We start from the raw sequence: 15,408 nt of genomic DNA on the forward strand, positions 1-15,408 counted from the left end.
AGTCAGATTTTTAAAATAAGAAGGTTAAGTGGCTCCTGCCCTCCATTGTGGCTCTTTAGGAAAATACAGCAGTCATAGATATGAGAGGAAGCTTTGGTCCCTGGTTAGCATGCTCATGATATTTGAAATGTAAATAATATGTAAAATAATGAGTCTGGCTATGATAATATTCCTAAAGTCTGTGTATGAGCTCATCTTATTGCGGTTTATGCCACCTAAGAAAATCTCCTAAATCACAATCTATTTGAATATGGGTAGACCTGCGACCCAACCAACCAGATGTGGCCTTTCACAGCTCACCAACTGGACATATTGCCTTCATAAATTGCTTGTCTTTATTTAATAAGGCAGGCACTAATGTGAATAATATGTTTTGTTTCATAATAGATGCTTTGAATGAAGAATTGTGATACCAACATGTATTAACAACATGTCATTGTAGGCCTATTATATTTATTTGTAGCATTAATAATTTGGCTAATAATAGTAATTTAAAATATAAATGCAATAGATAAGCTGTTTGATAGGCGTTATAAAGTTGAAAGACAAAATAAAATATAAAAAATAGGTAAATAACAATATTACACATTTTAATAAAAACGTAAAGTTTATACTCCCCCCCCCCAAATTTTTTTTTTTTAATAAAAAATCTTTTAAACGCCAGAAACTTGATGCCGACATGCACGTACCCGTGTGACAGTGCGTGTTTGCGTGAACGTGCGCTCAGGCGCGCCCCCGTATTGGGGGACTTTATGTAGGATAGAAACAGGAAACTCAACACTTTAACAACTTCGGGAGAAGCCGAGCGTGAGGCTGGGCATTAATGACCCAATTATCACTTTATTTTTTACGAAGTATGGCCGTTATGACACTTAACTGATTATTAACATCCGCATTTATCTCTTTCATAACTTCAGCGCTGTATAAACTTTAAAAGGCTGCACGCACGCGCGCGCGCAGTTGGGCGTGAGACATCGGGGTGGCTCCCTCATTTGAACCACTGGTGCATGAAATTTATTTCTACCATTTTCGGCTCTTCGCCTTCTCATATCGTCTGAACGGGGTTTTATCGCCTAAAAGATGGGGTGCACCCTGAGCACGGGCGATAAGAGCGCCCAGGAGAGGAGTAAAATGATAGACAAAAACCTGAGGGATGATGGAGAGAAAGCCTCGAGAGAAGTCAAGCTACTGCTGCTTGGTGAGTTAGCACTTTCGCCGGTGGATTAGCACAACAAACTTTGTGTTTATGACATTATGTGAGGATGTTAACTGTTTACAATTTATTCATTATTTAAACGTGTGCAAAATAAAATTTTAATATGTATTTAGTGACTTTGTAAACTTTTTGTCATTAGTTACGGTTTTAGCGTGAGTAGCATATGAAGCTAAATCATCATTCAGTGATAGTGTTAACGTTACTTGAATAGTATAATTCTGCTTTTTATATTTACTGTAACCAAAAATTAAGTAATCGCTAAATATGTTTTTATAAATGTTATTTAATTGATTTTTTTAAATTAAACAACATGCATTTATTCTGGCTTTGATCTCTTCAGATTGTTTGCATATTAAGTGGTCAGTTAGAAGCAAACGGCTCCCAGATAATCCTAGTACCAACAAAATACTAGACTTTAATCTAATTTAATATTCACTGACCAGGTTTGCAGAGATGGATCTAGTAGATTAAACTCGCACTGATCCAATTATGATAAACGAGCATATGGAGGGACCTGCTGTGTGTTTTTAGTAAGATTTAAAGATGCTCCTAGATGTGTCTTGGTTAACTGACTGAAAGTAGTTAAAAAGACCTGATTTTTGTATTTTGTTTAACTAATCCATCATTTATCAGGTTGAGAACATATAAAACACAGACAATAACATCAGATATTGTGTTTTTGAACTGACCTTTGCATTTACATGATCTGTCACTCACTTTTTTCCCATACATTTTATTTGCCAATACAATGTTCTACCTTGCAAACCACATGATCATTATTTACATTTCTATTTTTATTACAAAAATGGAATTTAGGGTCTCTTATCTTGTTCTTGTCTGAAGACTGGTTTTCGCAGAAGACTAATACGGTTTCACGGTTGTTTTTGTATAAACAGGATCTCTAAACAGTTTGTTTTCTCTAAAGCAGTAGAATTGTAAATTCATTGTGATTTACATGTAAGCCACTTGTTGTTCTGCTTTCAATTCATGTTTTGCATATGTTTTTACTGAACCTTTCCATTATTTGTGTGTGCAAAGACTTTGAATACACTGAGTAATGAAACCAGACAATAGATTCCATTGTGGTATTTAAAACAGTAGTTTATTATACTACAAATGTCATTATTGGCAATGTCTGTGGCTTAAATGCATTGGGGTGTCTACGCTTTTACTTGACCTTGCAATGATGCATTCAATGACTAGCCTAGATTTTCATCAAACCAGTATTGTAAAACAACCTCGTCTCTGTGATAACATTGTGTGCTTATAATTGTATCCGTTTACTCCTTGGCCTGTCTCTTTTTTCCTTTGCGAATGGTTGGATAATAGCAGATTTTATATCTCCCATTAAGTTTTGGGAAATTGGCTGTCTAATTGTCCAGTTAACTGGATTGCCCCCAAGTGCTGATTCATTATCCAACCTCGCCCTTAACCTTGTACCTCACCCTTTGCATTCACAGGTGTGTTTGCTTTTTGTATAGTGGATGATCAGCATGTGTGCTTATGCATGTCATAAATCAGGCTGGACTTTTAGTTAAGGGTAAAGAGAGGACCACCAGGTTGCCACAGTTTAAATGCATTGCTGATGTCTAGAAATAATTTCATGTATAGTTACTTTTCTATTGCAAAGGTAAATGAGCATCAAAAAAGTGTACTGAAATCTAAAGATGAAGGCTTTCACTCGATATAAGCTCAAATGCACGATTCTGGTGCGTTTCAGATAGTGGTTTGTTGCCATGAAACCAAAGAGCCAGTTCATATTACAGCACCATAAATGTGGCTGCAGGATACCGGACAAAGCCAATGCTTAGGGAGTCAAGTTCAAACACAAGCATTTCTATTATATTCTATAAATAATTTAACATCTGCATGCAACTGTACATATACGATATGTAAAATTTATCAAGGGATGTTTGCTTTTACCATTCGATTAGTCAATTTTTGAATGGCAGACAAAAACAGAGGGAATCTATAGAGACTAAAAGTGACAGACCATTGAATTAGCAGTGCAAAAGGTAATTGGTTCAATCCCAGGTGACTTGTGTACACTGATAATTTATAGCTGGCATGTACTTGAAGTTGTAAAAGTGTCAAATGTGTATATGTGAAATGTCATAAAGGCCTGTTTTTTTTTATGTAGGGATGGGCACTAGTAGTCGAACTTGACATCAACGGTCAATCACAAAAATTACGATTGTGTGTGTTTACATTTTTTTTGTGGTTTGTTATGGTGGCATTTGGAGGTTTGACTGGTTAGTGTTACAAGAAGTTGGGGTATATATTCAAGACTGGGGTTGTGTTGGACTTAATGCTGTGTAGGGCTGTCACTTTTGAGAAAAATCAAATTCGAACGGATTTCGAATATCATGCAATGTATCCGAATATATTCGAATATCTGGGCAACCCATCCACACCCCCCCCCCCCCCGGCGCGCATCAAAAACCCACCATAATGGAGATTCAATCACAAAATTATGAACAGTGACAGTCATAAACTGGGCTGTCTGGATTACCTTTTTACTTAATGTTTGAAACAGCAGGTTATCAACTTATGAATACAAAACTTGTAAATGAAAAAATGATTCAGAACAGTTACAGACAATAACGTGACAACTTAAACAGCAGCAGGAGTAAGTTATAGGAGCCCAAACGGAATTCGCACCCGCAGATTTCGGAAGAAAACTCCGCGGAATTCTGCGGATTTAATGCCCGTCATTGACAAGCACACATATCCCGCGCTTGAGCGTGTTTGTGAGAAGTAATCTCATTGACAACAAGGACACATACATAGCCTATCTCACGCGTTTGTGAACCGTCAGTGACAAGTACATTAACCCTGCGCGTGCTGTTTGCTTGCCCGTTTTCAATGATAGAGAGCACAAACCCTTTGATACTTGAGATGAAATAAAACTTACCGCTGAGTTAAGCAGATCTCACTTGACTCTGTCGTCTATGTGACGCGTGACAGTCAGCACATGATCATTTCAAATCCGTTTACAAGACAAATGCTGTTGTTGTTTAATATAAAGTTTACATTGCGTGGTAATAATAATTATATTCATTCATGCTAATTTCATAATGCGAACGTATTAACACAAGCTTTTATTCTGCTATAATATTTAACACTATAAACAATAATATGTCATTTTATATACAAACTATAATTCTATCTTGACATGCACATTAGGTTCATGTTGGTCCAATTTGATTCCCTCTCTTGCGCACAGTTGCCGTCGTCGGTCTCACTCTCAGCCTCCTTCCTATTACGAGGTGTTACTGTAAAAAATGCGTTACATATGGCATTTAAAAAACCGGATGGTTTATTTAAAGTTCGAATACGGATATTTCACGTCATGTTCGAATGCATATTCGAATATCGAATAAAAAGTGACAGCCCTAATGCTGTGCAGAGTGCAGACCAGTTGTTATGACCGACATAGTTATGTTTACAAGTAGATATAAGAAAAAAAGAGTTTAGATACAATAGCCGCTAAACTCCATCTCCGTCAAAATTGAGAATGCTCTCGACACTATATGTTAATCAAATACTTTCGAGACCGCATGATTATTGCACAGGTGTGCCTTAGGCTGGCCATGATAAAAGGCCATTCTAAAATGTGCGATTTTATCATACAGCACAATGTCACAAATGTCTCAAGTTTTGAGGGAGCTTGCAATTGGCAGGTGGACTGCAGGAATGTCCAGTGCTCACTAACACAGATTTTTATTTATATTTGAGAATATTTGAGAGAGAGTCTATTGAAGCTATGTTTATACTCGCCGTGTCTGTACGGGCGCGTTGGTGCGCGCGGCAAAAATGACGTCAACGCGGAGTGGGCGGTCGTGTGCGTTGGGTGCGCAAGACCTCATTTCGTGTGGAGGTGTGCACGGCATTTTTTTGTAACCACATCCGAAAATGACTGAACTCGAGGCGATTCTGTCTGAGCAGGCAAGCATGTGACAGATCTCTTTGATCAATCCAAGCAAAACAATGTATATATTTATCTGACACTCTGGAAGTAAAGTATGGAAACTTTGCAGTTTAAAACACAAATTATTTTACATGATTCAGAATGTTTGGCTTATATTTGTATTGAATGAACCACTGGACGAGGAATAAAATACAAACCTTAAAGGTGCTCTAAGCGAATTGAAGCGTTTTAGACCATAAAACATTTTTTGTTACATACCGGAAACATCTCCTCACTATCTGCTTGCTGCCTGTCCGCTGATCAAACTGTAAAAAAACGCGATCTCTGTAGACAGCCCAGGCTTCACAAACGGCAATATCAACAAATGGCCAAACCTACAAACAGAAACCATAACAAAGTGTTCCAGCCAATAAACGACAAGAAGGATTTGGGGGTGGGGGTTGGGCGCGTTCATGAAAGCACGGAAGGGAGGGGGAGGAGTTAGCTACGCTCTGTCTGTTTGAAAACAGTTCAAACATCAACAGGAAGTGACGTCGCACATTATTCGCTTAGAGCGCCTTTAAGATGTCTGTACTGTTTGTTTAGCGAAAAACGTTAATGAAATGATAATGTTTAGTAAAGACATATTTAAGAGATTTTTGTTTTATTAATGTTCTCATTTTTATATATAAAGCTCTGATGTTACCAGCACCAGGGTTGTTCCAGCGGACGACGACTTCTATTCTCTTCTTTGGGTTTGTTTTTGACTTGATTGTTTGCGTTGCCCCCTGGCGGTTAAAAAAAAAGTGCAACAGCAAGCGCGTCAACTATAAATGCCTCCTCCGTTTGGTGAGACGCGCGGAGGCTTGCTTTGCGGACCAAAGCGCGAGTATAAACAAAGCTTTAGAAAGTATAAGATCTTTGAGTTCAGCTTGTGAATTATGCACACAAACTAAAGTGTTTCTTTATAATTTTATTCAGTTTATAATTTTTAATTTATATCTTTGATATATTAATGTCTTGAAAAGTGATATGCTTCTGGGAACACACAGGCTTTGTTGAAAGACTATTAGTAGTTGGGCACCAGCACAAGCTTCTCATCTACCCGTGTGGGATTTTTTGGGTGTCTCTGGTGTAAACTTTGTGCTCCTATGTTTGGTCTCCTCACAGCAGAGTTTGAATCTGTGCGACATGCTGATGTGGCCTAATTGCTGTATTGGTGCTGTGGGACCGAGAGAAAGAGACATCCACCCGCAGGGACCTCCTCAACCACAACTGAGATGCTTAATTGAAATGTTTGCTCGCTGAACGAATGAACTTTAGTCTGACGGCAAGGCGGAGCTCCTTTAAACGAGAGCCGTGTGAGGGGGTATTAAGGTTTTGCTGAGCACGGATAAAAGTATAGGCGTGCCTTCATTTTTGGGAGGTGAAAGACAGTGATGGATAAAAAGACTTTGTCTGTGGGCTGATTTTGCTGGGTTTAAGCAACTGGGCTGTTGTTCACAAATACTACATAAAAAATATATATTTTATTTGTAAAACATTTACAATCTGTTTACAGAGAACTGCGTGTAATCCCAATTACTAAAGTGATGTTTAATTAACCTATTCATGTTGCGCAGTGCACATTTTGTTTCTCAGAATGCAGAAAGGATTCTTTGATACCATTCTTCCAGTTGTTTACATACAAAATTTAGAAATATTCTGTAGTATGGAGTCTGAATAGTGTTTTAGGGTACCAACTGCATTTTTAGCGAATGAAAACACAAACTTTTGAAAACTGGTTTCCAAGTGCAAGTTTTTGAAAATGACACCATTTTCGTTTTTGTGTAAACTACAAAAATACAAATTCATGAAAAGGTGACGCTTGCACGTATTACGTGTTCAGACATTTGCTGCATCCGAAATCGCCTACTTCAATACTATACAGCGAAAATCAGTAGGCAAGGCAAGTAGTACCGTATTTTCTGGAGTATAAGTCGCATCAGTCAAAAATGCTTTGAAGAGAAAAAAAACAAATATAAGTCGCACTGTGACTGGACTGTACGTCGTGTTTATTTAGAAAATGATTTCACAAAATCCAAGCCGAAGAACACACATTAAATCTGGAAAGGCAAGTTATTCAACTAAACAAAAGCACAAAACAGTAGGCTGAATATGTGTCCGTACATGTTAAAGTAACATAAACGGTTATTTACACGACACACAATACCATACAGAAAGCACCTGGGAGGCTGAATAGACTACATTATTACGACAAGCCAAATCAAGTTCAAAAAGGTCCTGAAATCATTTCACATCACTGAATCCATTGGATTACATAAATACAGGAGCAGCACAGAGCGGACTTTCGCGGCTGTAGACTGTAATGGTTTTTCTTGGTTCATATGAAGTAATTTTGACATAAGTCCTGACTATAAGTTCCAGGACCCGCCAAACTATAAAAAAAGTGCAACTTCTAGTCCGGAAAATACGAGATGTCCGAATTCATGGTATTTGGCGAAAAGTACCAGGGTTACCGACTGCTTCCGGCAATTGCGCATTTGATGGACACTTTACTATTCCGTGAACTCAATGGAGGTCGGTCACCCAAAGAATTTTTGTCATATTTAAAAGTGATGTAAAGCTGTAACACGAGTCAAATGTAAATGCATGAGGAAAACAGTTCCTTGTGGTTAAATTGCGCTTGATTAATTTTTTTTCCGCCAGCATTTAAAAAACAAGTTGCCAGCCAGCGCCAGCATTTTTTATGATTTTCACAAATCTTTTCTGTCAAAAGCGGGGAAGCGTTGTCTCATAAATGATGGAAAATTGGGGAAAGAGTTAACATCATCTAAGTTAACGTCTCCCTTGCTGTTATGATGACATGTCACGTGATGTATCAACATGACGGATGTAGTACATCCGACTTTCATTTATTATATCTATATTCATACATAGAACGTGCCGTTACCGTTACAGTCTATGAGAAGTCTTTATCTGATTTAGTACGTACTGTCACAGTATGCGTTATGGGCGCAAGGATTGTATGACATTACCAACTACTGGTCTGGCATTTTCCACATATTTTACTCCCCACCATGTCATCCAAAATGTTGATGTCTTTCTTTGTTCAGTCGAGAAGAAGTTATGTTTTTTGAGGAAAACATTCCAGGATTTTTCTCATTTAAATGGACAACAACACTTCACAGTTTTAATGCAGTTTAAAATTGCAGTTTTAGAAGGACTCTAAACGATCTCAAACGAGGCATAAAAAATATTCTTTTCTTCTTCCACGGCTGTGTGACGAGCCAGCACGACCTCACGTAATTTCGTAATAACGTCAAAAGGTCACGTGTTACATATATGAAACGCACATTTGCGGACCATTTTAAACAATAAACTGACACTAAAGACATTAATAAGTATCATTCGACATGCAACAACGTCGGAACGGTCCTCTTTCTCCACACTTGTAAACACTGGGGCGTAGTTTCGATACGTCATCCGCGACCTCTTGACATAATGACATATTACGTGAGGTCGCGCTGGCGCGTCACAGGACCAGAGGAAGATGAGAAGTTGTGGTTTAAAAGTCCATATGTTTTATTTTTCTTGCCAAAAATGAAAATCGTTTTGGTAGATAAGACTCTTATGCCTCGTTTGGGATCGTTTAGAGTCCTTTAAAACTGCATAAAAACTGTAAAGTGTTGGGGTCCATTAAAGTCTATTGAAATTAGAAAAATAGAATGTTTTCCTCAAAAAACATAATTTCTTCTCGAATAATCAAAGAAAGACATCAACATTTTGGATGACATGGTGGTGAGTAAATTATTTGGATTTTTTAAAGAAAATTGACTAATCCTTTAAAATAAAATGTTGTCGTTTCCATTTTTCCATTTTTACTACATTGTTGTTGTGTAAATGTAACAATTGATTTATTGAGGGATTTGTTTGGGGCAGTTTCACACAGCATCAGATTTTCCTGATGTTTTGGTTGGTCACTTCTTTATGTTATGTTGTTTGTTATGTAATGTGATAAGATCATTTCAGGAAACGTTTCTGTCAGGGTTTCAGTACAATACTATCCAAAACTAATTAAAATCATTACTTTTAGTGAAGAAAAAACATTGAAGTAAATGTTTAGGGTTTTTGTGCTGAACTGAATGTTAGATTCCCAGCATAAAATTTAAGCACCTATTTGTGGAGCAGGGAAAGATCTGGATGCTTCTGAAAGCATCTGGAATGCTTGGGTGTGTATCCATCTGGCTAACACACTTTCTCTCTGTTTTTTTCTATAAGGGGCTGGTGAATCTGGAAAGAGTACAATTGTTAAACAGATGAAGTACGTTTTCCCTTGTCACTTTCATAAACATTTTTATTTTCACTAGATGCAAATTAAAACTATGGCTAACATTTAAAATGTCCACACATCATCATTTGACTGTGGAATGTGTATATATATATATATTTATATATATATTTATATTTATATTTATATTTATATTTATATTTATATTTATATTTATATATATATATATTTATATATTTATATTGTACCTTACATATAAATATGTATCCAAGACAGTATAACAGTTTGCCTCCATTCCATATGTGCTCCCCATTAGCTATATAGCATGCTGTATTGACCCATTAACTTCCAGGACCGGAAGTTTATCACTTTAATGACATTATATTTCTCCCACAGAATCATCCATGAGGAAGGTTACTCCGAGGAGGAGTGCAAAGAGTTCAGAGCCGTAGTCTACAGCAACACCCTACAGTCCATGATCGCCATCATAAGGGCCATGGGCCGTCTTAAGATCAACTTTGAAGATGCTGCCCGGGCTGTAAGTGCTGCTTTTATGCTTTTAAATGTAGCTGAATGAGCAAACAGGCCGATTGCATTTCTTGCCACTTATTGATATCAGATGAAAATATGTATTCCAATTGACAACTTGGAAAGGAAAGGCAAGAAGCTTAAACATCAAAGATCATGAAGATGAGAGTGATTTGCAAGGCGTTTTATTGGCTGTCTTTGCAGGATGATGCACGGCAGCTGTTTGCGCTAGCCGGATCGGTGGACGAAGGGTTCATGACTGCCGAACTGGCCGGCATCATCCAGCGGCTGTGGAAGGATTCAGGAGTGCAAGCATGTTTCGTTCGATCCAGAGAGTACCAGCTGAACGACTCGGCCTCATAGTGAGTACCACTCTTCAATTTCCACGTAATGACCTCACTGCTACCCACATAATCTCACTCTTCCTCCGATTTCCATTGTGGCCACCAGCCACTTTATTAGCTCATTCTCTACGTGCAGATATCTCAGTTTCTGAGTTATAATCAATGTTATTTCATCCATTATGGGTCAAAATTCAAATATGCCTTATGCAAACCTTAGAAAAAAAATGCAAATATGGACTGCGTGTTCTCGAAGCATGGGACAAAACCGTACCCTTTGCATACCACCCAAATGAGGGAGACGCATTCGTCATAGAGATTTCTATGGTACCTCTTATAATAAAGAAAGGATATAAAGACAAAAAATATTTTTAGATACTTAAGCCACACCAAAAAACATGAATGACAACGCATTACATGACCAATAAACAGTACTGTGCAAAATTGTCCACCATGCTAGAATTAGATTTGTTGTTTTTGCAATGTTATAGTAATCATATATAATTATTTCTCAGTCTCTTTAATAGAATACACCCAGAAAATACAGGAAATGTGTATATAGTATTAAAAACTATATAAACATGTAAACTGATGTGTCAAGTTTTTAAGGTAAACTCCCCTTCCACTTGAGCAATAGCAGGAAACTGCAGTCCTTTTACTTCATTCTGCTAAAAACGCTCATGATGTTTTTAGTGCCAAGAGAGGTCACACTAAACACAGACAATGCCTGAAGATGACATTTAGTCCTGAAAATTAATTTTTTTTAGATATTTCCTGTATTTTCTGTTTGTATCTTAATAAAATAGTTTATGCATTTGGCAGACGCTTTATTCAAGTCTGGTGGTGGTGGTGGCCAAAGACTTGCACAGTACTGTATGTCTAATAAGGCAGCAAAATTCTTGTATATATGGTTCATACACATGGTTATATGCATAGAATGTAGTAAAGGATCAAGGAGGACCCAGAACTCGACCCGGTATGCTTAAATTTATTGCATTTTTTCCGGTCCTGGAAGTTAATGAGTCCAACTTCTGAATATTAGATCGGTCTAAGATGATTCTGTGTGGCACATTCAAAGGTCTCTTTAGGTTCGGTACAATTTTTGTGACCCCTTAAGACCTCTAGTTCAATTCAATTTTTCAATTCAATTTTATTTATATAGCGCTTTTCACAATTGTTAATTGTTTCAAAGCAGCTTTACATTAATAGGTGTAGGAAAAAGCATAGAAAAGCGAATGTGGTAATAATGTAATGTATACAGTTAAGTATTTAAGTTAAGCCAATGGTGGCGGACTCTCCAGGGGTTGAAAAAAACCCTAGGAGAAAAACCCTCTTGGCTAGTCCAGGGGGAAAACTCCTAGGAGGAGAAAAACCCCTAAGAGAGATACATGTGTATATATATTTATATATATAAATATTATCGGGGTATGTGAACGGGTAAGCGGATTAAACTGGTTCCGCCGTTGGTCAGGCATCGGCTAGGCATCACGTTGAAGGATGGTCAGTAGATCAGTGGTGTCATGACCTTCACAGCAGCAGGAACTGGGTCTGTTTTTTCTCATATTCATCGGGGTAGAGACAGGGAGAGAGCTACAGAATCCTATTAGCGTAGGGGCCGTTCACATGTAATGCAAGTGTCATACAGTATTGTGTTTTAAATCAGCTCGGTTCCAGACAGGCTAACTATTGCGGCATAAGTATATTACCAAGATGAGATGTGAATGCTTTGTTCTGGACAAACAAACTATTGCGGGATAAGTACATTTACTGGACATTTTATGTGAATGCTTTGTTAAAAAAAGAATGTCTTGAGTTTAGATTTAAATTGATTGACTGTGTCTGATACTCGAACATTATTTGGTAAATCATTCCAGAGCTTGGGGGCTAAGTAAAGGATCTACCACCTTTAGACACTTGATACTCTAGGGATAATCTAGTACATAGTTCATATAGATGATATACAGTTTATATATGAACACATTGTTTTTAATCTGTTGGTACATTGAGTGTGACTGACTTTATACATCCACTAAATGACCTTGGTTTCATTTTAGAAATGAGTATAAAGATGACAGGATCGTGGTCTAGTCCAAACCCAAATTTGGGATTGTTTTGATCAAGGGTTAAACCGGTCCATTGACTTTTTCTAGCTACCTGAATGACTTGGAGAGGATATCCAGTCCTTCCTATCTCCCCACACAACAAGATGTCTTGAGGAGCAGAGTGAAGACCACCGGTATTGTGGAGACCCACTTTACCTTCAAAGATCTCCATTTCAAGTAAGCTAGGAAATGTGTCACTCACACTGTTATTTTTTTATTACTGTATGATATTATGTATAATGTGGGCTTTGTTTTGTGTTGAAATAGGGGAAGTGAGTCATCTGTTTATGTGTCATTTACAAATAAGTGCTAGTCTGGCAAAAAATGTCAAAACTATGCTAATATCTTTTATTGGAGCATTTTTACCAATGATTTGATCTAAATCTCACTGTGCGTTCAGTATCTCACCACCCTTTACATCTGCACTTTCAGAATGTTTGATGTGGGCGGCCAGAGATCAGAGAGGAAGAAGTGGATTCACTGCTTTGAGGGTGTGACCGCTATTATATTTTGTGTGGCTCTTAGTGACTACGATCTCGTCCTGGCTGAGGATGAGGAAATGGTGAGCACTCGAATACATTTGGAATTACATTCACTGTAAAAATTTATCATATGAACTCCTATCAACGTTACACCCAAAAGTCATTTTCGAGCAGTGTATCGATTTTTTTATTCTTCTGGGCAACAGAACCGAATGCATGAAGCTATGAAGCTGTTCGACAGCATCTGCAACAACAAATTTTTCAGCGACACTTCCATCATTCTGTTTCTTAACAAGAAGGATCTGTTTGAAGATAAGGTCAAGAACAGCCCGCTCACTATTTGTTTCCCAGAGTATGCCGGTAAGCTTCAAGTCTCTGAATCAAATTGTCTGAAAGCTTCAGAATTTCTAAATTGAATGAACTTCTCTCTCCCTACAAGGATCCAGCACGTATGAAGAGGCAGCCGCGTACATTCAGTGTCAGTTTGAAGACTTGAATAAGCAGAAGGAATCCAAGGAGATCTACTCTCACTTCACCTGTGCCACCGACACAAAGAATGTGCAGTTTGTCTTTGATGCCGTCACTGATGTCATCATCAAAAATAACCTGAAGGACTGCGGGCTCTTCTAAATGAACAGTCTCACTGGTGAGCAGGAAGTTGGCAGGGTTTACTCAAGCATTAAAGGGATAGTTCACCCAAAAATGAAAATTATGTCATTAGTGACTCACCTTTATGTCGTTCCAAAATCGTAAGACCTCAGTTTATCTTCAGAACACAGTTTAAGATGTTTTAGATGTAGTCCCAGAGCTTGTTGACCCTTCATTGAAAATCTATGTACGGTATACTGTCCATGTCCAGAAAGGTAATAAAAACATCATCAAAGTAGTCCATGTGACATCAAACTTACAGCGTGCGTCTTCCTCAGACTGTAAACGAAGCCCGGGCGCACAAAAAAAACAGATCGGGTGCACCAGATAACACGTCAGCCGTGTCACTGCAGTCACGTGACTTTAGTCTCGCTGAATGTAGTCGTAATTTTTGGACCAAAATGTATTTTCGATGCTTCAACACATTCTAACTGGCCCACTGATGTCACATAGACTACTTTGATGATGTTTTATTACCTTTCTGGACATGGACAGTAAACCGTACGTAGATTTTCAATGAAGGGTCAACAAGCTCTCGGACTAAATATAAAACATCTTAAACTGTGTTTCGAAGATGATCTGAGGTCTTACGAGTTTGGAACGACATGAGGGTGAGTCATTAATGACATTATTTTCATTTTTGGGTGAACTATCCCATTAATTGATTTCTTTATCTCCAGTATGTTGACGTTTAATATTGTCTTTTACAGACCCAAACGAGTGACCTGACAAAACCTTTGGGAGAACCAAAGGAGGAAGAAGCATGAATGTTAAATGCATTACTTAACTTTTTTATTTTATTTATGTTCTCTGAACATTTTAACATTTTTAGAGCATTTTAGGAAAAAGCCTTTTTGTGTAAAATATTTGTACAACTGTAATTGTCGCTGAAGTCATTTGTAGGATTTTGTCCTTTTACAAGGGTATTTTTCACTCTAAGGGTTTTTTTGGGAACATTTTCTTACTTTACTATAAATGTGAAGGTGGTGTGCCTTGCATTTTTACAAGTAAATGTTACAGTTTGCTATTTATAAACGCATCCATAAAACTTTTAACTTCGACATTGTAGATTGAAAAAGCAAAATACGTTCAAGACCAAACAACTGTGGATGATCTTAGAACTGTGAATTTGAAGGGCAGAGCCACTTTATGTGGACAGTTTTTTATATATATCATGTATTTGTATACATTTCTGCTTTATCTGAGCACAGCCATCATTGCAAGGACAGTGCGTGCCTACAGTACATCACATTTGCCTGTGATTGGAATGATGGAAAAACTGTGGTGAAACTGACAATTGTTGATGAATTCGGTCCTCTGCACCTGCAAATCAAAACTTTTTTTTTAGTAGAGAGCTCTGTGAAAGGTAGAGGCATGTGTTCATAAGCATTTTATTGATCAAAGGAAACACTTTTTAATCTATAAATGGACCAAAGGTTTGTACTTTAAACACATTTCGCATTATTTTGCACTATAGGTCCATAACAAATCCATCTGTTCCACGTTGTAAAACCCTGCAGGGGTACAATATACTTTAATATGTATGATCAATTAAAAATACACCTTTCTAAAATGTCATCTCTTATTGAATGGTAGCAAATATTGACTAGTATCCACTATTTTGTTAATAAAACATGCTGCCGTATGCAACGGCATACTTTATTGTGTCAATTGATTCATCCATATAGTTCTAAGAACCAGTCTATAAAGACATTTAATGGAGGTTCAGAAGTAGTCAATGTGGTACCGATAAGCATTGAAGCTATAAAGGTTTGCTTAAACTTAATGCATGCTGCACTCTTGTGGTGGCAATAAGAAATGTTTTCTGCCTGCAATACCGTATGGGAGAGCGGGGCACAAAGTAACAGTTTTTGGCTTTGGCTCCATCAT

General features: G+C 37.6%; 1 protein-coding gene across 1 annotated transcript; it reads left to right on the forward strand.

Annotated features, from left to right (window-relative positions):
- The first annotated feature begins 737 nt into the window (after positions 1-737).
- Positions 738-15,180, forward strand: gnaia (guanine nucleotide binding protein (G protein), alpha inhibiting activity polypeptide a). The gene is made up of 9 exons (XM_065291935.2): positions 738-1,198; positions 9,408-9,450; positions 9,814-9,955; positions 10,150-10,307; positions 12,437-12,565; positions 12,821-12,950; positions 13,077-13,230; positions 13,310-13,516; positions 14,229-15,180. Exons 1-8 carry the CDS (start codon positions 1,081-1,083, stop codon positions 13,498-13,500), a joined length of 1,065 nt encoding a protein of 354 aa, XP_065148007.1. The 5' UTR covers positions 738-1,080; the 3' UTR covers positions 13,501-13,516; positions 14,229-15,180.
- The last annotated feature ends 228 nt before the right edge of the window (positions 15,181-15,408 follow it).

Source organism: Paramisgurnus dabryanus, chromosome 23 (assembly GCF_030506205.2).
Source record: "Paramisgurnus dabryanus chromosome 23, PD_genome_1.1, whole genome shotgun sequence".
Taxonomy (NCBI): domain Eukaryota; kingdom Metazoa; phylum Chordata; class Actinopteri; order Cypriniformes; family Cobitidae; genus Paramisgurnus; species Paramisgurnus dabryanus.

Excerpts from the sequence above, each read along its gene's own strand:
- gnaia (XM_065291935.2), top strand. The coding sequence starts at position 1,081 with ATGGGGTGCACCCTGAGCACGGGCGATAAGAGCGCCCAGGAGAGGAGT. Across the intron at positions 12,566-12,820 it reads TTCAAAGATCTCCATTTCAA|AATGTTTGATGTGGGCGGCC; the intron begins GTAAGCTAGGAA and ends CTGCACTTTCAG. Across the intron at positions 13,231-13,309 it reads TTGTTTCCCAGAGTATGCCG|GATCCAGCACGTATGAAGAG; the intron begins GTAAGCTTCAAG and ends TCTCCCTACAAG.